The sequence below is a fragment of the Periophthalmus magnuspinnatus genome, chromosome 21 (genome assembly GCF_009829125.3).
Source record: "Periophthalmus magnuspinnatus isolate fPerMag1 chromosome 21, fPerMag1.2.pri, whole genome shotgun sequence".
Taxonomy (NCBI): domain Eukaryota; kingdom Metazoa; phylum Chordata; class Actinopteri; order Gobiiformes; family Gobiidae; genus Periophthalmus; species Periophthalmus magnuspinnatus.
Window position 1 is genome coordinate 25,981,211 of NC_047146.1, and position 25,014 is coordinate 26,006,224.

At 35.9% G+C, this 25,014-nt stretch overlaps 1 protein-coding gene across 1 annotated transcript in view; it reads right to left on the reverse strand.

Annotated features, from left to right (window-relative positions):
• Positions 1-3,198: 3,198 nt before the first annotated feature.
• Positions 3,199-25,014, reverse strand: part of lrp1bb (low density lipoprotein receptor-related protein 1Bb) — a 464,724-nt gene continuing 442,908 nt past the window's right edge. Inside the window, exons 86-91 of the mRNA XM_055230393.1 lie at positions 17,263-17,376; positions 13,801-13,877; positions 12,641-12,731; positions 10,631-10,781; positions 5,509-5,583; positions 3,199-3,704 (exon numbers count right to left, since the gene is read on the reverse strand). Coding sequence (XP_055086368.1) covers positions 3,564-3,704; positions 5,509-5,583; positions 10,631-10,781; positions 12,641-12,731; positions 13,801-13,877; positions 17,263-17,376 — 649 coding nt within the window. The 3' untranslated portion in view covers positions 3,199-3,563. The remainder of the gene's footprint in view (positions 3,705-5,508; positions 5,584-10,630; positions 10,782-12,640; positions 12,732-13,800; positions 13,878-17,262; positions 17,377-25,014) is intronic.

Consider the following 25,014-nt stretch of genomic DNA (forward strand, 5'->3'; position numbering starts at 1 on the left):
TAATTATTTAGTTGCATTTCCAAAGTAATTCTTATAGATATAGTAAGCAATTGTAGTAGATAGAAATTAACTAAGACATTCAAAACTACTGCTTATTCTAGCAGTTTGCTCTATTTTAAACAAAAAAAAGCACATTTTGAAACATTAATTAGATAGTTGATTTGACTGTGTAAAAGTATACAGTATTGCACCATTAATAACTATAATGCCAAAACGGCATAAATATGAATGGCACATTGCACCTGAGTCTATTGTTACTGTGTAGCCTGCCTGGTTGTAAATGAGTTTCAGGGTTGAGTGGGTGGTTTGACAGAGCAAGGTCAAGACACAGAGGAACGACTGGAACAAATGAACAGATGCTTGTCAAAGGTCCACTCTCCCACCCAAACTATCAATGACAACTGGGAATAACCTTGGGCCAATCATCAGTAATGCCATTGTGCTGCATTGTGTTAGCGTTCAGTTAATGCAGCTAGCAGATTGATGTTCATGGTCTAGTGTATGTGGGGTCTCCTGGAGTGATTGGGTTTTAGTTGTGCGTTTGGTTACATTCGAGGCCATATTACATTTTTAACTGACTATTTCTTGTAAATTTTCCTCCTTTATTCCCAGCACTTTCTTGCTAACAGCACTTTACCATAACAAGTGAATTTCCCACCAGTAAGAAATATTTAATATCTTTTCCCATCATTTGTATTAGATATACATAAATAAAAGTAGTTGAAGTTTATGTAGTGGTACAAACTTTGGCATTAAAAGTCCTATATTTTACAAATTGACTCTTATGAACTTTAAGCCATGTTACAATGTTGTTATGTCATCAAAAACATACCCGGAGTTGTATTTTGTTTTAATCACACGACTGAGTATTCTTAGTTTATTACTCTGTCTCGATCTCTAAAGCGCAAAATGCTCTGTTCCACCTTGTGATGTCATGTAGTGTTCATTTTCAAGTTAACTGCTGCTTTTAGCTTTAGTTTAGTAGAGATAGGCAATTCCAGAGCTGCAGTCATTCAAATGATTGTAGTGAAGGTGTATGGAACTTGCTAACAAAACCACGTTTTACCAGCAAACTCACTAAAATAATGTTGTTTTTTTTAATTCTTCTGAAACAACATGTGTCATTATTTTGAGTGGGCTTGCATCTCCTCAAACCTTACTCTTATTTGACCTGGAGGAGGACCTTATCCTCCTTGTTTCCATGGAAATGTTCCTTTGGCTATAATATTCCACTGTATGGCATAGCACTTATAAAGAATTTTCTTAAGTATGGTTTTAACTTTTTATGTCAAACAAGTGACATACCACCTCCACAGTGTTCCATATTGTAGCTTTATGTGTACGTTTGAATCATAGACTGTATAAAGAAGTGGACCAGGTGAGTGTGTGTTTGGCTCAAGTCAAATGAAGCTCATCGAGGCTAACAGTTACAGGGACAAATATGCGAGTATCTTATCAACCAAAGAGCCAATCCAGAGCCAGGCTGTTGAAGGTAACTCCAGTGAGCCAGTGAATTTGGAGTTGATGGAGCCAGAAGCATGCCCATGCTCACTTACTATTTGGCGCCTAGCAGGTTAACTATGTCCATTTGTATACAGTCTGTGGTTCGAAGCTGAAACTAAATATTGTGCAATAGAGGGGACACTACTGAAAGTACAATAATATGTATATACTCACAACAGTTTATGCTATGCTAAAATCCTGACAAGATGCCAGCGTTTGAAAGATCTTAGGATTACAAAATTGACCTTTATCTTCATACACAACCATGTCCATGGTTGAAAATGTCACAATCCACAAAATGTCAGTGCTGAACAGATCTGCACATTAATATAGCTTACCTCATAATATAGATTCTGTCATTCTGCCACAATACAGAAAAGAATATTCAAATAATGTAGATACAAAGTGGAAATAAGCCCCCTTTATTCAATATTGATTTACATTTTATATAAAAATTACTTACATTTAATACATTGTCAAAATACAAGCAGCCAAACGACATATAAATCAAATACAAAATTATAAAATTTCTTATATTTATCATCTTCCTTTGCTGTAACAGATGTGTTTTCATAAACTCTGGTAAATCCTCTCGTCGCGGTGGTTAAATCTTTTTCTCCACTTTATTTCCATCTGTTGACATGTGAGACCTAGAAAAATATGGTTTTCAGTATCTGTCCTCGCAATGTACAGTACAGGGTGGGGAATCTGATCGTAGAACATTCAAGGTGGGCTTTAATCTCTTCACCAAAAGATAAATTGGTTTGCTATATCACTGTCATAACAGGATGCTATGAAGGACGGAAATGGAAAAGACAGAGGACCTATATGGAGTTACATAGAATGGTCTTCAGCGGAAATACAGTATGTCACGTAGGTCATACAAAACCATAAGTGCTTATAGTGAGGTCTATTGTCGTCAATGTAAATGACTGGTTTTATTCCAATCCAGTACTCAATATCTTTAATCCATGTAAGAACAAGTAATGGGCAGAGTACTGCAATTCAGAGTACAGTACTTATTGTAGTACTCCAATGTATAGTACTGTGCAAAAGTTCAAGGCATGTACAGAAACGCTATAGACAAAGGAGTATGTGGTAGTGTGTAAACAGAAAGAATACAGAAATATTCTCTTCTCGCAATGGTGGATGTGTAGTGACCAGACCTGAATGCATAGTCTAGTTTAAATGCACATAGGCCCTCTATCCACTACATACACAGACAGTTTTACAGTAAAATAGCATTACAGCTTCATTGTAAAAACTCTTGTAAAAGCGTGTAAAACTGGAAAATACCATATGTTCCAGAACAGGTCTTGAAAGCAATAGCCTTTTATGTTCATTCGAGAGACGCTGGTTCTGTTTACATGCACGCCAAAATCTGATCTTTTTCTGATTGTTCACACCTGGGTACGAATGGTGCAACAGCAAAAATGAAAGAACATTTTTAAGAATTATTTAAAAGACTTCATTTCAAATTCAGTGTAATTTGTCTGCCAAATACAAGTTATTTTAATACTAATCCATTATTTTTGATGATCAGATTTATTTTGTGCATGTAAACACACACCAGAAATCAGATGCAATAACTGGGTACTCTATTTATTCTCATCTTATTTTTACAGTGCACCTAGTGAGTTACATAGATTTTGTTGATTCTTTATACCATTACAAGATTATGCATATGACATCTGATAATATTTTACTGCAATTTTATGATAATCTAGATGCACACCAAAATTGCACATTTTCCTGTTACTGATCATTTTCACAATTTCACATAACAAAAATGAAAAATATAAATTAATTGTTTTGCCTATAACTTTTGCCCAGTACTGTTTTGCAAACCAGCAGCTTATGTGGCAAATGACTGACAAAAACATATAAGAAAGCAAGAGTCAAAGGGAATACTCCGCACACCAACAACATGAGACGATATGTTGATGCTAAGTTAAACCTAAAGAGCTTCATAGAGAATAGAAAACTCTGCTTGTCCTCTGTACGTACACTATATACATTGTACACTGTGGTATAAAAGAAGTAGAAAGTGTAAAGTTAGGCTATGCGGCGGTTTCATGAATTGTCCCCTCAAGTTTCTTTGGGAGTAGCTCTCTCCTCTCGTCAATACTGATGACCGGCTTTCGACAGTTTTGCCCGTCCAGGTAAATCTTTGCATACACTGGATTGGAGTAGTTCATGGGCTGTGGATAAAGGGAGAGAAAAAAATCATAAATGGATGAGTGAACAAGTATATAAAGTTAACCTTATCATGCCCAAAAAGTCTTTCAAACACCACTTTACTTAAAAGGTGATGGTTTTGAATCTAGCTACAAGAGTTGGAAATAGAAAAAGAGAGATACAGAGACATGTAAGGAAGGGCACCTGAAGTGAAACCTAGTCCAGTTTGCTAGGACAGATTCCTTTTCTGTAATAATCAACACACAATTTAGGGTTTTCATTAAACACACTATGTAATTTTACTGATGGGTGGTCTGCCACTTGCTTGTCTTCATGGAGATGCGGTTGATTTGCCTGGATTGTCCCACAGTATGGCATTAAAGTTAGTGTTCACTAGTTATCTATGCATCTTAACATTTACATTGTTATCCAAATTTTACAATTTCTTTTTTATTTAACTTGTAAATACAAGATGTTTAATGCCATATACTGCTCGGGTAAAGCAGTAACATTTCCATGGAGTCAAGTGGTGTACCCTTGATCAGTGTATCTTTAAAGTACGGCTTTAAATGTTTGAATTTATATGTACTAGATATACTGCATAGTATATTGAGTCAGTAAATCGAACATACACATTTTCATTAAAGCACCTACAGCTCAATTAAGTTGTTTTATATGAATCATTATCAACTTTTTATTTGACTTTTCAATTTTAAGGTCACCATGGCAACTCATTTGCCAACTATAGTGCCTTCATTTGCATAATTATAGTTTGAGTCTTGATGCCCTTCCTACACAAATGTGATGCCCAAATTACTGTATTAGTTTCATTTTTGAGTTTAACTTTTCTACAAGATTATAACTTATTTACACGTCTCTATCTATTCATACGTTGTTTTTAAAGTCATGACAGACTTAAAGCAAGCTGCATTAAAGGATTTGTAATAGCCTCCGGGGACAGAACAGACCGTCGGAGAGGGGCCATTTTGAACACCACAAAACAGCAGCATCATTACGATGCTTTTAGCTCTATTTTGGGTCTGTGTAAATGGGACATAACTATATCAAACCCACTGGAGGCCTGAGCTGTGGTGGCGTCAGGCTAATAAGAGCTGTTAGGCCCAGTGGGGAGCAGTGTAGAAAAATCACATTCAGTGTAAGGCAGGCAGTTGAGTAAGTCTACATGCATAGAACATATTATCTTTTTATTTTTAAATAAATAATTCAGCTGTAATAACTACATTATGCCCTAGAATAAGAAAGTGTAAACAGCTCACTTTCCAGGAGACATCTTAAAGCTGTATTACCCAATTTTCAAGTGTGTATTTAAATCTATCAAACTATAGAACCTCACAAACTCTTTGATACATCACTAGTATTCACAGGAAGGAATTGTTGGGTGCATTCACAGCCTTTTTCAGATGGCAAAGTGAAGCAGGGGTAGACCGCTTATGAACAGCCAATCCTCTCTCGGTTTCCAGTAGGAACCCCCCCCCCCCCCAGTTGGTTCCTTATTTATTGTTTAAAATTGTATAGTCTCAGCTTTAAGAAACACACACTTAAATATACAGCAATTTAAACATTAAGACATGCTCATGAAAAACACATCACAAAACACAGGATGAAAACATAAAGAAAATAATAATGCACAAAAAACATGCTTTTACAGTACAAATACATACTAGACATCTCCTAATATGTATTCTTCATCATTTAACTCAAATCTACTGTGATCTTAAGATTGGATATGGACATACACTTGTTACACTTGATGTTTTCCAGTGCTCTCTGACTTTGCGGATAAACGGGGAGAGAGTGTAAATTCACCTGTCCAGGGATTACCTCCTTGGGCACATTGTTCATGCCCAAGGCTCGTGGGTCACTGGACTTAACACACCAGCCCTGCAGGAGACAAAAGCTGCAGTGTTAGCATGCACAGAAGGAAGGAGGAGAGGGAGGGAGTCTACGTGCTTGTTAGTATTGTGAATGTGGTTCATCTACTTGTCTTTCGGTTGGTTAAATCATCAGTTTTGTTAAGCTCAATGAGGCGACTACTGTTGTAATTCGGGGCTATACAAAAACACATTTAAACTGAAAAAGTATTGGGTTGTAAGTATATTGACAATAACACACTATGAGACAAGTATTGGTTAAATATGGACTATTATTATAGCAGGTTGGATAATGTCAGTACCAAGAATTTTTGCAGTACTCTGGGAACCTAAAGTTAGTATTTCAAGTAGTATGACTTTATAAAGGTGCACTATGTCACTTTTCTAATGGAGTGTACATCATCTTTACTATTGCTTTGCATGAATTAAAATTTAACAGAAAATAGGTGATGCCAGATCAAGTTACAGGTGAGGTCTCTCAAGGCAAGCCATGTTCACATAAGAATGCACATTTTTCAAGACTTTTTTTGAGCAATAAAAACACCCACAGTAGAATAAATGTAAACTACATCATCCAAAGACAGCAAAAGTGACAACCGAATTTCAATCCAATATGGCTGACTTCCTGTTCATCATAGGGCACTGCTCCAATTCAACTTGTCTCTTGGAGCTCTATCACTAAATTTTGAATTTCATGAGCTCTACTCCAAAATGTGCCTGTTCCCACTCCAAATGAAGTCCAATTTGTGGTGATGGCATTGAAGACCCATGTGAGACTTTTTATCATTGTTCAGGGGGTCAAAATTGCAATTATCTTTTGGGAAAAAGAAGAAGAAGAAACTGATCAGATGACCCTCGCCCGTTACTTCATTACAATAAATGGATACTTTTAATGCCATACTGTAGATAGAACATTCCAGGTGAAGCAATAAAATCTGAGAACTTACACAGTACATCTTTAATACTGTATGTGTGTTTTGGAAATGCACCAAAGTTTTACTTGGTGTACACAAGTAGAGGATGCTTGGACTGCATCTGATGGTGTAATGAACAGCCTGTAGGTTTGTGATGCTAAAAGCAATTATATCTACAGAAAGTAATGCAAAACTTTGCAGTGAAAGCAACTTCAGCCCTGTTGTGAATGATTCTGACAAAAAAAAAAAGATTACCTGTTAGAAGCAGCGCAAATGGGCCCTTATCTGTAGTGTTCGATAGCTTTCAGAAGTGGTACTACTACTGATACTAGGTTATAGGAAAGCTTGTGTGATTTGAAAAGAGCAACTATAACAAATGGCTTTAAAACGTATTCCAAAAGAAAGTTGCTAGAATCACCATGAGTCATGATGAACTAAAGTATGAACTCATTATTGTGGTACCAAATACCATCCTTGATATGTTTATGTCTAAATACAATAGAAATGGAAAGAGGTTGGTGGTAATAAGAAAGAGACAAGAGAGGTTGGAGAAAACAGCATCTTGTTGACATTCAGCACGAGTCTCAGTGTTGAAACTCCAGCCAGATTGGAGCGAGAGGCAGATGTCAGTATTGGCAGGGCAGCAGCAGCAGTAGCATTAGACTGGAGCAGAGCTAGGTGAGTGGAGCCCTATCATTCATCTGGGAGTCTCAAATTAGAAAAGGACTCAGGGGTATAAATGAAATGTGTCAAGACTATTTTAAAAGTTTTTAAGAAGTACTACAAAAGTGTACCAAAAAGTACTACGATGAACTTAAAGGGGCTTGTTTCATATCAACACAGTAAAACAGGACAACAGTGGTTCAGGTAATGCTTATCCTATATTGTCAGAGGGGATGTAGTTTTAATCCTACTCTAAACACTTCATACTGTTGTTGTTTCTTTGGGAAAGACATTGGAGTCACATTGCCTAGCTCTAGATAGTTAGAAAGGCCATAATTAAAGATTCTACCCATACTGAGAAATTTCTTCTGTCTTTCAGCACAATTACTATTATTGCTGCACTTTTAACGATAAGTACTATTGCTACTATGTAATGCATCTCAAACCAGTATTTATACAACTTACGGCGATGTCCTATATTTGATATTAACATAAATTAAATACTTTGCTTCACTTAAATGCGTTTATGTCAAGTGTCTGAAATTTATTAACAGTAAAAAATAATAAAATAGTATGGTATAATATAGTTGCCAACCTATACCTTTCACTAAAAGTACTACTGTTACGTATTGCTCATACCAATAGAACATTTATATTTTCATATTATCATATCATATTATCATATTTCATATTCAAATACATACTTTGGTTAAATGTGTTTATTTCAAGCATCTAGAAATATTACCTAGAGTAAATTTAACAGAACCCATGCCATTTGTCATATTAATGTTGCTATGGTCGCTTTGCATCTAAAACAAATTAGTATACAGTTATTTTGGAAGAAGTTACTATCTCAGTTTTCTAAATTAATTAGATTTTTGCCTGAAGTTCTCCAAGTTTGCAGTAAACACTTGTGAATGCTTATGTAATGAATGGGTAAATAGCTGATTGTTGCGGTTGGCCTGGTGTGATGGATGCATGGTGTTCACTGAGATAAGAGGTACACTTCGCAGCACCCCAGTTTCATAATTAGTAAGTGCCATAATGGTGAAGTTAATCAAGGCCAAATGAATTAGTGGCACTCTCACAGAACACTGGCCTATTTAAAGTACCAGAGCTGAGTTAGGAGAGGCAGCCTATTCTACACAAATGCCTAATAGAAATAATAGTGATGAACCAAGCAATGAAAATGAAAAACCTACGAGATACAGTTTGATCATAATAAACAGACAGTATTTGAACATTTTATTATGTCAAAAACTAGGCATACATTTAATTCCAAACTTGCCAGATCTGGGCCTTGCTATTATAAATTATTGTCTTATTGTTACATTTTTATATAGTGCATTTTTATATAGTGCTTTTCCACCTTCAAGCGCTTCGCATGAAGGAACTACTCACCTATTCACATAGACATTCATACACCAGTATACACAAACACTAGGGGAGAGGTGGGTTAAGTGTCTTGCCCCAAAGACACAACAACAGTATTTATGTGTGGGAGCTGGAATCACACCATCATTGTGTGGGTTGACGGATCTGACTGATTTACCAATGTTTATGTAGAGAGCGGGATTCGACCTGACCTAATCATGACAGGCCTACAAACGCTCTACCAACTGAGCTACTGTCACCCCTATGTTGCACTATATTGCAAATGCAGGTTCCTAGTTTGTCTAGTTCCTAGTTTTACTGACGATGGAAATAACACTTTTTGCCCATAGTTAATTGAATATTAAATATTTCTGGATTACTAACCTTTATTTACATAGTACATTGTGTTGTTGATCTAATTTCATTTAAATATGCAGTTTTCAAAAAAAGAATAGACAAAATGCAGTGTGATTAATATTATAGTAGTAGTATCTTGAAATTTCCTTGCAACCTCCAGTACGGTGCCAAATGACAGCTACTTTGGGAACCCCTGACCTACATAACCTCTACCATGGAAGCAGAAATCACTCTTTGAGAGACGCTGATTAATTTGCAATAATGTTTTCTATATCACCTAACTGAATGGCTTCCTCATGTAGTATGTTTACAAGATTCACTGAAAAGAGCAGTGTCAAAACATGGTCTATATAAGCCAAATCAGTCTTATTAGTTTGTCTTTATGACTCTGTGCAACATTTTGGAGGAATATTCTCTTGAAACTGTAAAGCTTCAGGCAAGTATTGAAGAGTCAATAGTATTAATTATAAATATTCATGCATTTTTTTCTGAATCTCAAATTATTTTTCTCTTTGAATCATACTGGCCCTACATGAATGATGGATGTAAATGCAAATCTGTTTTAATTGGTTTTGTACACATAGCATGGACACTTGTCTTGTCTCAAGGGTATATCATTCATTGGTTTTCAGTCATATATGATGCAATACAGGTCTTTGTATTATATATATATTCTTTGAAATCTTGTGAAAGCCCATAGGCAGATATGAAGGGGGTGTAATCTTACACTATAAAGAGTCTCTAGGTGATATATTTATAGTTAGTTAAGCTCTTCTGTTTATGCTGTCCAATGCAGTTTCTATGAGCAGCTGGCACTATGCTAAGTACTGTGATTAAAACTAATCCTAATTAAAGAATTTCCTTCGTCTTCTGTTTAAACACTGTTGAGTTAAGACTGGAATATGAATCTAGGGTTTAGGGTTTGAATTATTTTGAAAGTGTACATTTAAAGGTACCATTTTAAATAACTACACCTTAATCACCCTTAATTATACATATATGTAATATATATAAATCAAATGTTTATATGATTCAGACTTAATAACTACTTACTTAAGGAGTTAGGAGTTACAGTATTATTATTATTATTATTATGATTATGATTATTATTATTATTATTATTACAGTAAGTAGTTACAAAGCCTGAATTATTCTTAATAAACTATTAGTTCATTATGAATTAAGTATTTGTTCAAATCATATTTAAAAGGTAGTTATTATAAAGCATCGATAAATATTACCACTCCTAATCATTTGCCACCAATTATTTACAGTGTTAGAAGCATGAAGTAACAAACCTACATTGTGTAAAATTGTACTTTTGTTAACTTTTATCATTCCTTTCTGGACTCTAAACCCCTTATAAAGCCCCCTATTGATGGGTGGATTAGAACTTGTGCTATAAACACTTAACAAAACAATAAATCCGCTTTAATCCAATGTTATTGCTATGTACATATTAACTAAATATATAAATATATCTGTAGCAACAGTATTTTCACCTGAGTACACCTTTTGGATACTTTCAGCTTCATACTTACAGCTTTCTTGTTTCTTAGCATCAGTTTTATTTAGTTTTAGTCTTATCATGGTTCTGATGTTGAAATATTGACAGACCATGCATTACTCCAAGTCCATAATTACAGTAAACATTGGGGGATTGGTCCTATGCACAGATAATTGTCTATATATAACTCTTGACACCTCTTCTTCCCTGTTCTTGTCCTTTTTTAAACCCTCCCTGCCCACCTTATGAGGGTCCAGTGTGAAGTTGGGTCGTAGCAGGCTCCCGGCGTCCGCGTGGTTGTCGTGGTCCACCTCATACATGTTGTACGAGGGGTTTCCGATCTCCACATTTATGCCTCCGTTTGTCATGGGCTGCCTCTGAACACGCTTTCCCCTGGGAAGCACAACTACATATCATTATCATACAAATGCAGCGTACACATGGTTACACACAGAATTACTCAAAGCACAGGACCACTGATCTTTGAAAGCACCTAAAAGCACATCTGATTCCACACTGCCGCTAACATTCCCCGCATAGAAGGTCACCTTTTTATGATGTCATAAATATGCAGCATATGGTTTATTTGATGTGAGATTGAAATGTATGTAAAAAAAAACAAAAAAAAAAAAAGAAAAAAGAAAATCTGTAGATAAGATCTTCTCTTTTTAGCTTAATCAAAGTAACTTCAAATGGTTTGACGAAGAAATCAACAAATGAGAAAAATCTAATCTTTTCCTTAAATAAGACATGTTTGTGTATGCTATATAGTTATAATCTATGACACCCATGGATCGTTATGTTCTAATTTGGAAATTTTAAATTGCAATATTCATTTAAAAAGGCTTAACAAAAGAAACAGGTCTGATGACTTCTGTGTTAGAAAACTGCGGTGCTCAATTAGACAGAATGACAAATTTTGAAGTTTGATATATTGCTGAAGTTAATATGGACAATAACATTATAATAATAAACAAAAATATTGAAAGTAATTTATGACACTGACACAATAACCCAAGAGCACATTTAAACCAGTACAATAACTACAATATTGTTAAAAATCATGAGCTGCAATAAATAAACAGCAGAATGAAATACTTTTGTACTTAGTTTGCATCTGTAATGAGTCATAGAAGTTATTAATTCAACCTTTTGTAGCTTAAATCTTATCATATAGCCAAAAAATAACCCAAAATGTCCCAGTAGTGCAAAGAAAATGCGCACACAATAAATACTCACCCCAAAAACAGTCCAGTTCGAGCTTTCATATATTGAACGATAAGTCGATATAGTAATTCGTGATAGGCCTATGCCCAATGGGACCTGATGACGATGTAAACGTCATCATAACAAAGAGCTCTGAAGTTGTCAGCACCTCCAATGGAGAGCTGCAAAACACGCTAACGAGTAATAGAATTGTTTTTAATTTGTACCTAAATGACTACACAATGCTGCCAAATCCTATGTGTATCACAGATTAACAAAATAAAATTCGTGACAAACAGAATATGCTGATGGTGGTAAAAAGGTTGATTGGCAAAATGGCGTCTTAAAAATAAGCAATTAAAGATAGCTCAAACATGCAGAAATCACTTCAAATATAACTTTGGGTGAGTAAAAGTGGAGGGCTGATTATAACATGGTAAAAACTCTGGAAAGTTGATTTTGCAGAATGGGTCTGCCTTAAAAATCAATTCTTCTAGTTTCGAATGGCATGTGACTCTGGCTTAATAGATCACTCAAACCTTTCTCGTTCAATCACTGATCCCATCAGAGCACACTGCCATTGTTTTCTTAGCCAAGACATCTCAACCTATCCTGTAATAGCCTGGAATTGGAAGTATTTGTGACTGAGAATAGATATTTCCTTGATAGAAAGTACTTTGAAAACCCAGTCAGGCAGAAAAGTGAAAAATAAGTGCTGAATAAATTTTATTGTAATTGTATGATTATGTACAATATAAATGAATTCATATTCATTGAAATCTTATCAAAATACAATTCTTTGATAGCCAAAACAGAGGTCTGCCTTGTTATGTTATTTGCTGCTCCACCACTTGTTTTTCCACCAATACATTTTTAACATAGCACAAAGGCGGATGTTGCTCGGAGCATGTTAAAACAAGCACCGTTTTGTTTTAAAGCACAGACACATCCATTTATCTTCAAAAGCTGGGAGGTATCAGATCTCCGTTGGCTCATATAAAGGATTTTTTCAGATCGTAAGAAAAAAACAAAACAAAACGTGTTACCTTTGCCTTCGCTTGCACATGTAGACACCGGCGACCACCATCACAATCAGGATGACCAGCAGAACCAGCGGCACAATGATAGCTATGCTCCCTGAAGCCGACACACAGAGAGAGATGGTGCACACAGATGAGGCAAGATTGAATTGAAAACAGCCCAGATGGACTCAGATAGGCTGACATTGTATGCAGCCAGTGGTGTAACAAAAGCTTGAAAGCAAAAACACTTTCAGATAGTACAGAATATATACTGTATATAGTCTATAGATTAGATGGAAATTGGAGGGGAGAGCATTGGAGGGGAATTTAGCTGGGAATAATTTATGGATGTGAAATAGGAATGCTATAACTGAAATTCCGGGCTATTCGAAGAATTTTCACGTGCAAAAATGCTTGACAGTGATTATGCCAATCAAAGTAACAACCTGACAAATGGGGCCTATGCGAGCAATTTTAAAGGTGTACTATGTAACTTTACTTATGTAATAGAGATGTTATCACTTTCTGATAATGTTTCACAACATAGCATTGCATGTGTCCACTTTGCATTTATTCTATTAGCTATTTTTAGATCTGACCTGTAACGTGTTCGATTTGTTTAAAGGCATACTCTAAAGCATTCACGGCAAAGCAATAACATCTCCATGGAAACGATCAGGTGGCAAATTCTGCAACAGAAAAGGCCCATAGCTTACAAATGGTTCTAAATAAATAAAGAGAACCCAAAGTGAACTTATGACTAAAACTGGCAATGTTTATGCAAATTGGACCTTTTGGCTCTATATGTTAAGGAGATAAACTTGCAGGAGGCCTATTGATTTTATGTAGAAGCCTAGTCAAATCATTTACAAATAATTTATTACATTTTGAGTCAGTAATTTACATCAATTATCATGTCTGAAACTTCTGCCATGTCTACTTGGGACTTGAAATTGCAAAGTTATAAATTATAACTCAAATACAGCTTTTAAAACCGGGTGCTTAAAACTGGCCGGGTGGAATGAGATTCAATTATGCATTATTCAAACCACCATTCAGTGAGCTTTTTTATTATAGACCAACTTGTAAGAACAGCAGTCTAAAATAGGTCTTTGATGTGACATAAAAACACTGTTAGAAGTCCATAGAGCTGATTAGTGACTATTTATATTCACAGAACGTACCTCCACTGGTGTTGTCTGATTTACTGCTCTTGGGGGCAGGCCTCTCACACTGGGTCCCGGCCCAATTGGCGGAACATCTGAAGAGGTCAAGAAACAGGGTAAATAAAACATATGCAAGTGAATAAGACTGCAGTGGTTACCAAACTGTGACATGGGTACTTGGTTGTCTTAGGTCCACCGAAAGTGAGATTGGATTAATTTCTTGGGTTGGGGTTTCAATTTGAAGTGTATCACAGTGATATTCTAGTTTATCACAGGTTTTTTCAAGATAAGATGAAAAAAAGAAATTAATCTCAAGAGGCTAAATAAATAAATAAATAAATAATACAAAAAAACAAAAACAAATTGTAATTATTATAAGTTACACTACCAGTCAAAAGTCTAGAGTCTTCTATATGTATCTAAAATGTAAAAAGTAGTAAAAATAAATATATAAATAAAAAACAGTGAATGAGAGGGTGTGTCCAAACTTTTGACTGGTACTGTACATTATCTGCCAAGGGGGAGAGAAGACATTGAGAAAATATTGTCTTGAAACCACTTAGATGTCAAACAATCAAGGAACTATAGGTCAAACAATCAAAGGACTATAAGTAAATATATTTTGAAACCAAAATTACTCAAATCAGTATTGTAATTTATAATGCATGTGATTTAATTTAATGTACAGTGTTGTAGTGTAGTTATGATACATAAGGGTTTAGACTTAGCTCAGTCTTGGTTATAATGGGGTTTAGGCTAAATCTAATTATTAGTTAGTGATTTCAAGTCTACCCCTGTTATGGTTTACAATTGGTTTACTGGTTTAACCTGGGTAACCACTTGATTCCTGCCCTGGTTTAGCCCTGCAGTACATCAACTATTCTCAACCCAGTCAACTAAAATTGTTAATCTGAAAACCAAATATTTTCTGGGGTGTTATTGATGTGCACAGTTTGAGAACCGCTGCTGCCTCAGAGCTAGTAAACATGTCATTCACTATGAACAAGAACATGATGTGGCATGTTATACATTATGGTCCACCATCACTATGGAGAGCTTTGATCCAACACAAAATAAACAGCACCTGCATGGCACAACATTACTATGTCCAAGCAGGTGTTCTCACAAAACAGCATGTTGAATATTCAGTGTTAGAAAATCGGCAAACAGATAGAGATTATAAAACATGGTTGAAGAAATATTTGGATTTTTCGATGTGAGTAATGAATGACCCGAGTTAGAGAAGGTGGAATTGGATTTACATGATTAATGCTTAACACAAGAGCAGTCTGGTTAACTACATATTAGAATGGAATGACAAGATTACATGCACCAAACCACAGTATCAAGCTATCAAGAATTATTAGGTGTGTCCAGGAACCAATGAGAATAAGACATGTGGAAATGATTTATTATATATTTAATTTTTGTAAGATTTACAGTGTTATCCTCCAATATAGTCAATGAATGGTAGGATTGTTTCCTTGATCTAAAAGTGGATTATTTTGGAAGTGCTAGGTACACCGGTGAGGTATTTGCTTGTCTTATTTTTGTCCTGGTTGGAGTCCAGTTTAGTCCTGATGCAGACTTGACTAGTCTTGCTTCAATCCTAGTCTTGGTTTAGTCCTAGTATAGTCCTGGTCTTGCTTTAGTCCTGGTCTAGTCCTGGTCTGGTCCTTGTCTAGTTCTGGTCTAATCTTGGTTTAGTCCTGGTCTGGTCCAAGTTTAGTCCTGGTCTAGTCTTGGTTTGGTCCTGGTCTTGGTTTAATTCTGGTCTTTGTTTAGTCATGGTCTAGACCTGTCTAGTTCTGGTCTTGTTCTGGTCTAGTCCTGGTCTAGTGTTGCCTTAGTCTTTGTCTGATCTGGTCCTGGTCTAACCTTGATTTAGTCCTTGTCTAATCCTAGTTTAGTCCAGGTCTAGTCTTGGTCTAGTCCTGGTTTAGGACCAGGTTTAGTCCCAGTTTAGTCCCCATTTTGATGTGGTGTGCGGATGTATAAAGGTACAAACTTGAGTAGGGAAAATTACTTGGACATGGTAAATAAATAATTAAAATGAGAATGAGAATAATAATAAACACTGAATAATTACACAACAAAGAGCAAAAATCTGGACTTGCATTATGTATATTTGAATTGGATACTTCAATCCAATCAAAGTATTTGTTTTCCCTTTCTTTTCCAGGACACACCTCACAAATATCCTCCCATACATAGGCAAAATGAACCACATCTTCAAATGTCAAGATGTCATGAATTTAAATGGGAACCAGGAGACCAGTGAGGAGTGAGATCCCATGGTAGTCATCCTTAACCATAAAAGCCCTTACAATCATTACCTGTGTCAGAGGCATTAAAGAAACATGGCTGGTCAATACGGAAGATATTGAACTCCCATCATGCACCTGGGTTTGATAGGCGGAGATTGATGACCACAGCACAGAAAGCAAGTCACAATTTATTATGTCCCTGTGTGTTGAGATGGGAAGAGCGCGGGGCCATGCAGTAACCCATAATGTAATAAGTGCCATGGCAGCTAATCCCTCATTAAAATGCCATCAAATACGTGTTTCCATGCAGCTACAATACTACTACTGCAAACATTAGCACTGGCAGCAAGGCTCTTTCAAACAAGATTCTTATCTTGGGATGATAGAGAAAGTAGCAGGGGAAATTAGGCAGAATGAGAGAGTATAACGGAAGTGTGTGTGTGTGTGTGTGGGGGGGGGCAATTACGAGGCTAAATGCAGAGAGCGGAAAAGAACAAGAAGGCTATGGATATGATTGATAGAGTCAAAATTAATCACGAGCTAAACTACATTAAAGGTTATATAGCTCTAAAGCGTTTGTCCTGATGAAATATTACTATTTTCTTTACTATAGAACCTACCTGGACAACATTAAATGTGCAAAAAAACTAAGTAAAATGCAAAAAAAATAAGAAGAATGGGTGTTAACATGGTTAGAGATAAGACATACACTAGTACACTAAAGATTACACAGGCCAGTGTTTTAAGATTACAATTGAATGCTACACATGGTAACATCTACGACTAATGATACAACTAGCAGATTGTCTTTTTCCCCAACCCCTCAATTCTGTTTTGTTCATTTGATGGCAATTGCTTGCCCCAACGTGTTCATGTAGCCCATTAAAGTTTTGTTAGCTTTGTGTAGCAAATATTATTAGCATGAAAAGAAGATACAATTCAAAATTCAAGCCTGCTAGATCTGTTTACATCTATTACACTGTTAATATGGAATTGAACCACAAAAGGCAATCCAAACAACAACTATTACATTTTGAATAAAAGTATGTCTTTTACTATTACTTCAACTAGCCACTGTTAGGCACTTATTACATGATAGGTCTCTACACGGCAACACTTGACTGAGGCTGGGATGGATTTCAGAGGAAGGATAAGAGGAGGAGGTGGTTGGAGGAAGAGTGGTGATTGGGCTGAAAGGTGTCCAGGGACCTACTTGCAGCGAGGTTTGTTAAGAGTGGTTAATGTGCAAATCCCTTCATTTTGACAGAAGTAATCGCAGGGGTTGGCCAGCTCGTCACAACGCTGATTCTTGAACCCTGACGTGCAGCTGTAAAAACAGGTGTGTTGGGAATGATGAAAAAGCCCACAGAAAAACGTCTGACCTTAAGGAGGGTTGGTACACAGAGACTGGTAAATTGCAACACTGTTTAGAGCTATCAGAGTTTATTACTAACAAACTATACTTCCTTAGAGATGCTTACATTTACTGCAGAGTAACACAAGGTTAAACTGGACTTTTACTAGCGTATTGCTATTTAAAAACCTCAAAACCACACTTTTCATTTTATTTTATGGTGAAAAAAGTGTATACTCAAATCCCAACTCCATACTTGTGCATTAAGTTTTGTTATTTGTTACCAGTTTACCAAACCATATTAATGTTATGTTTATGGTATTTATTGGAATTATATTACATTTTACATTTACATGTTTTGTTTCAATTTAACACACAAACCCCACATATTTTGGCTATGCTCTTCTGTCAAGCTGAAAGCACTCTATTCCACTTTGTGATGTGGTAACACAGGAAGGACACCACTGTTTTTTTTTTAAAATCCATAAACCTTCACTAGAATCATTTGGATAATTTCAGCCCTGAATTTGCCAGTCTCTAATGAACTGCAGGTAAAGGCAGCTGTTAACTTAAAAACTACCACAACATGATATCTCAAGGTGGAACGGAGCAATTTGAGCTTTGGAGATGTAGACAGACTAATAAACCAGGATTACTCAAACATGTGTGAATGAAACAAAAGACAACTTCAGGATTTAAAACTCACAACAAACACTTTTGTGTAATATAGGACTTTTAAAATGCTATAACAATAAATACTAAAAATAATGCACCAATACGTAATACTGGACCCAAGAAAGAAAGTCCAAAACTTTTTATGTATTTTAATTAAATAATTACAGAAACTATTTCAGTATTTTGTTCAGTTATCCAAATATCTTCAACAGTCTGCAGTTTAAGCCAATATCAGCAGTGCAACTGTAGCTTTAGGGAACACAATACAGTGGATTGCAAAATTGCAAAAATATTTATCCTCGTTGAACTTTTTCAAATTTTGTGTCACAACCACAAATTTAAATATTTTTAATTTACATTTTATGTGAATAAGTAACACAAAATAATACATAGTACAAGTAGAAAGAAAATTATACATAATTTCCAGATAAAAAAAATAAATAAATAATAAAAACTGAAAAGTGCAGCGTGCGAAAGTATTCAGCCCCCCTAAGTCAATACTTTGTGGAACCACCTTTTGCTGCAATTACAGCTGCAAGTCTTTTGGGGTATGTCTCCACCAGCTTTACACACCTACAGACTGACACTTTTGCCCATTCTTCCCGGCAAAACAGTTCAAGCTCAGTCAGATTTGATGGAGACCGTTTGTGAACTGCAGTTTTCAGATCTTGCCACAGATTCTCAATTGGATTTAGGTCCGGACTTTGACTGGGCCATTCTAACACATGAATATGTTTTGCTTTAAACCATTCCATTGGCACTCTGGCTTTATGTGTAGGATCGTTGTCCTGCTGGAAGGTGAACCTCCGCCCCAGTCTCAAGTTTTTTGCAGACTCCAACAGTTTTTCTTCCAAGATTGCCCTGTATTTAGCTCCATCCATTTTTCCATCAACTCCGACCAGCTTCCCTGTTTCAGCTGAAGAAAAGCACTCCCACAGCATGATGCTGCCACCACCGTGTGGATCATGGATTGAACAATGCTCCTTGAGATGTCCAATGCTTGGGAAATATTTTTTAGCTCCAAACCCTGCTTTAAACATCACCACAACTTTTCATCTGACCTGTTTGGTGCGCTCCTTTAACTTCATTTTGTGGTTTGCTCCCCAACACTCTCTTAACAAACTTTTGTGGCCTTCACAGCACAACTGCATTTATACTGAGACAAGACACTAAGACATAGGTGGACTCTTTTTAGTCATTAGGTCAACATTCTATCTTTCCAAAATCATCAGGCAACTTCTAAAACAAATTGGTTGCATTCATGAAAAAGGGGGCTGAATACTTTTGCACGCTGCACTTTTAAGTTTTAATTTTCCAAAAATTTGGAAATCTTGTAAAATATTTTCTTCCACTTCATGCTTGTGTGCCATTTTGTGTTGCTCATTCACATAAAATGCTAAGAAAATGTATTTAAATTTGTGGTTGTGAAGTGACAATATGTGAAAAAGTTCCAGGGGTCAGGGCCAGTTCAGTTTCCCTAGTCAACCAATGTGTCTCAAGTTGCATTGGATTTAATATTGGATTTCAGTCCTTTTAAAATAAGATCCAGACATATTTTTCAGAACCAAAGACTTTTGAGAAGATTTTGAATAGTTTTAAACATACAGCTGACAGTTGACGAAAACAAAAATGTTGTGAATGCTACTTTTGAGATCTCTTCAAATCTAAAAGTTGAACTGGTGGCACCATGATGACAGCTAAGCCAGAGACTTTTCCTGCCTTGTACTTGGGATGATACATCGTAACAATTAAAGGAAACAATCACATCAAAAGAACAACACCCCTGAATACAAGACCATGTAATTGCTTTGCAGTTTTTGACAACAAAGGCAGAAAATGGGTGGACTAAACTTTTTTCCATTCACTAAAAAAGGGAAGAAAATGTAGCTAAAATATCTTCAAATAGAACTTTTGTGTTTTGATGAAGTAGCAAAACATTAATGTAAACAAACATTTTGAAGCGTTTCCAATGTGAGAATGATACATCTGTCAAAACAAAGATCTAATGCAGCACAACATGTCAGTAAGAATCACCACAAAGTACAAAGACAAGATGGAAATTACACTTTTTTTTGTGCCAAAAAAACTATCTTAAATTACTCGTCAACATCCTTATCTTGCTGGAATGTTTAAAGTAGATTATAATAAAACTATTAAAATGTCCTTGTACTGGTAAGAAAAAATAGCATTTATATACAGTAAAAAGCATTTATTTACAGTAAGCATGCAGTGGATGAAAAAACTGATTCTTATGTATAAGTGTATACAGCAGGGGTCACCAACACTGTGCCCGTGGGTGCCATGTCACCCTCAAGCCCCACATGAGTCGCCTGCAGACCGGTTCTAAAAATAGCACAACTCACTAATGAGCTGCATCTAAAATTTTATTTTATTCTGTTGCTATTTTTTTTTTTTTATCACCCTTGCGTTTATATAGATTTAAAAATGACAATATCTTAAACATATGTTCATTATACGTGAAGTTTAGATAAATTAAGGTGAACTACTCACTTCAAAGGTCAGTATTGTGCGCGTGACAAAAAAAGAAACCTAAAAGAAACCTGCGCATATCTCATCTGCGGAGCGACTGTGGTGACAGCAAAGTGGCACAATGTGGAGGGACACTTCACTACGTCTCACAAAGCTCCACACTAACTACCCACGGGGACGCGCACTCCCCACGGGGACGCGCACTCCCCACGGGGACGCACAATATGGGCAGAAAAGCCCAGAGAAAAACGCAGCTTTGGGTAAACAACAGGCTTTTTTCACGACACCGGTGAAAAAGTCAGACAACGCAACCGAGATTTATTTAAAAATATGTAACCTTATTTTTCTTTAACATTACATAGTTGATAACTTTATGAAACATGGTGCAATGTATATTATTTATGTTTTGTTAAAAAGGTTTGTCAATGGATAGTGAAAATTGGACACTTTTCCTATGAGATGTAGTGATGTAAGTGTCATCTGGAAATGTAACAATTACTAAGATTAGTAAAGTTAAAGTGCTGATTACTTATATCTGTTTCCCTCCTTGCTCATTGTTGATAATTATTTTGAGAAATCATTGTGATCAGTGTCTTGCAACGTGATGAGTGTGTTCACATAGATGATTATCATTTATCATTATTAATAATGTATAACTAAAGGCAAACTGAGAAAATTTGTTATTTCAGAAGAGCGACTCAAACTGGTAGCCCTTCGTATGACTCAGTGCCCATAAAGTAGCTCTCAGGTTAAAAAAGGTTGGTGACCCCTGATATACAGTATTTTAGCATTAGTATTTTTTTATTTTTATGACCTACTACTGTAGGTACATTTACAGCTTCTATCTGTTAAATGCTATTGTGTGTTTCACAATAAAACTCCTTCATACGCAGTATCTTAAAAACAATAACTTTTTTAATTATAAATGCAAATCTATGCATCATCAATTAGTATACATTTCACCATTATTAATTTGTTTCACTGCAGGAACATGTACATATTTCAATACGTGCTAATATATGTTTAAAAATATGTTAGACAGTCTGTAATCTGCGCACTTATTGTACAGGTCACATACAGTGTAGTGTTTCACTTCTGTAAGTTTCAATTACTGCATTTACATAAAGTAGGATCATGTTAACTACACATTTGAACCAATGCATTATACAGTGTTGTCTTATTTTTATGACTTACAAATACAACAAATACCCGAAAATTCAACAGAGTGTAAAAAAAGAAATGGACAATATTTGACCTCTGCAGTAAGACACTGGACACCTGAAAACACAAAGCACAAACATGAATCAAATTGTTCCCATTTCAGAAATAAATACCACTAAAGTTAAATGTGATTTATTTCAGATATTTACTTTTGCATACACATCAGGCTCCTCCTGTCTCTGACATGTGGTTTAACATGAAGCAGCAGCCTGCAAACACAGATGATCACTTGTCACAGGTCACTTGTGATGCCTCCATATTGTTTGTCTTAGTCTTCTGTATGGCTCCTTGTGACCAGTGATATGAAATATAATCATGAGTTAAAACACATTACAGAAGAGGATATGTGTTGACTGTGTAGTTCTTTAGTCTGAAGCAGAATAAAATCCTCTGGAAATGTAATGCAGTCAAGTTTTAAGATGTTACTTACCAGAATCTCAGAGTGCAGTGGATGGGAGAGTAAAGTTCAACTGACCACAAGCACAATACAGGAAATCTAGAAATCTGTAATCTGGAAATTAACAACACATTAATTTACAACTGTTTCAACAAATGTAATGGCAGCTTTGGAAGAAACCAGTACTAATACAATATGCAGGTGTAGGTTATTAGCTATGAAGTTTTACCCATTATTATTAATACTTTTGCAAACCCATCCCAAGCACAGTGCATATTATCTAAAAAGAAAAAAAAATGTACATAACGTAAAGGATTACACTTACCTTTTTAAAAATGGACAGACAAATACAGAGCCACATTTGATGAATGAGACCTTCAGTTCATCGAAGATGCATATCCAGCATTGTTTGAATTAGAGAACTGCGAATAACTATACTACAGAACTCAAACTCCTCTGCCATGAGACAAAGACATGGCAAAAGAATAAATATTGCAGTATAGTCTCCACACTAACTTGGGTAACTTGGCAATCTACAGTTTTTAAGGAAAATGTTTAAGTATTGTTGGAAATGTGTGTATTTTACAGCAGAAGCCTCATTTAGTTAAATGTTACATTTTTTTTTTTAAATACAGTGTTCCCTTGTTTATCGTGGGGGTTACGTTCCAAAAACAACCCGCAATAAACAAAATCCGTGAAGAAGAAAACTTTATTTTTACAATTATGATGTATGTTTTAAGGCTGTAAAACCCCTCTCCACACACTTTATACGAGTTTCTCTGACATGCAAACCTTTGTAGATTTAAAAAAATAAGAACAGTATTATAGAACGAAACCAAATACTATACTGTACTGTAAATACAAATGACAGCTTTTAGAAATACTGTAACACATTCAATTTTAATGATCAACCTATGAGGTTGGACAGATAAGAAGTGATTATTAGTGACGCACGCATATTTCACAATTCCTCTGACCACGCCCTTCGTCCTTGCGCCACTCCGCTGTAGTAATGTTCTTTTTCCTGCAGTCACTGATCCACAAAGCTAAAGCAGACTCCAACCTTACGATGGTCTTGTTGCAGTTACAACCCTTTTGGATCCTTGTTATAACGTATTGCTGCTGTCGTCCTTATGTTATTTTCATCCTCTATGTCGAGTTTACATGGAAAGTCTCTAATGGACGCGTGTCTTGGTTGCACTGAGTTTCTGCGGCGCATTTTTAAGCGTCAGAGCAGCGTGAATCTGGCGTTGAGGTGGCGCATCTTGAGCGTTCAGGCGTCAGACGCTGTGTTTGTGTGTCCAAAAACTGAAAAAGCGGGAGTTTTTGGTGTTTGACGCAGCATCAACCAATCAGAGATTATGCTCCAGTGACAAAGTGACGTCATTACCCGAAAAAAGTAGAAAGACATGGACTACAAATGAGCGGGAACTTAATTTTGCTTGGCGCACAGGCTAGCATAAAGGCTAGTTACCTCTGTTGATGGGTTTTAAGTAAGAAATACACTAAAGTCACTCTCTCAACCTGGTCTGCAGCGTTCACAAAGACACAGGGAAAACAAAACATCTAAAGGCAGTCACAGACTGCAACGAACGCTCTGGCGTCCAGAGCGTCCATGATGAGCATCAGAGCCGTTTGTTCTGTAAACACTGTAAAAACACTGTAAAAAAAACAACAAAAAAACAAAAAATTGCCGCCCAAAAAAAGAAAAAAGAAAAGTGAACCACGATATAGCTAGGGACAACTGTATTCCCTTTATGGTAACAGATATCTATTAGCATAAAGGGAATATATGTATGCACAATTTTTCATTACCATATCTTTCCCTTTTCAGTATTTGGTGCTAAATCCATGGAAACGTTGCTTTGTCTGGAAAGTTACACATTATGGCATTAAACTGAAAGATCATTGGAGAGGCGAGCCAACTCACAGTAAGAATCTACGCTTTTCAATAATAAAAAATATATATATATTTTTTATAAGTAAAACCATAAATTTTGAACAAACAAGACTGATACGTTTAAAGCAGGCCTATTATGTATTACCTAACCTATTACTTTCTAGAGCTTTTAACCATGTTATAGTTGTTTCCCATTAACATTTACTCACCCCAGAAGTTGTATTTAGAGTGATTTGTGCATGTTTGAGATCTTTAATCGCTTATTTTCAAGATGCCATGTTGCAGAACAATCCCAGTTTTCACTGCTACTGGCATATACCCACTGTTCTGTAATTACTTTGTTCTCCAATTTTATTTTCTTAATTGGCAATACATGCAGGATTCAGCATTGCTGCATAGTCATTTTAGTACAAATGAAAAAAAAAATGCTGCTCGCTAGTGATCTGCAACCATCTATCAGAGATGCCGACTCTTTGCTGTGATGACGTTTATGGCAACATCAGCACCACAGTTTTCTAATGCGGAAGTCAGCAAACTTGTATCTTTTACTAAGTTGTTTTAGATGAATATTGTGATTTTAAATCCACATATGTCACAGATTAGAGCTATATATCAGGCACAAGCACAATAGGTCTTCTTTAAAGCTATATTGTGTAACATTCCACCCATAGGAACAACAAAACCGTAAGATTTAGTGGCATTCTCATCACTGGAAACATTATTATAACATAGTTAGCATAGTTCATAATTGTCACTACTGTTGCATTATATCTGCTTTGCCACGTTTTTGCATTGATGGACCTGGAGAAAATGTACATTTACTTTGTGGTATTGAGGTTGAACCGTATGATTTCTTGACATAGACATATCCATCATCTCTGATAATCTCTGGTCTTCGCTGCGAATAATAAAGCACATTATTGGGATC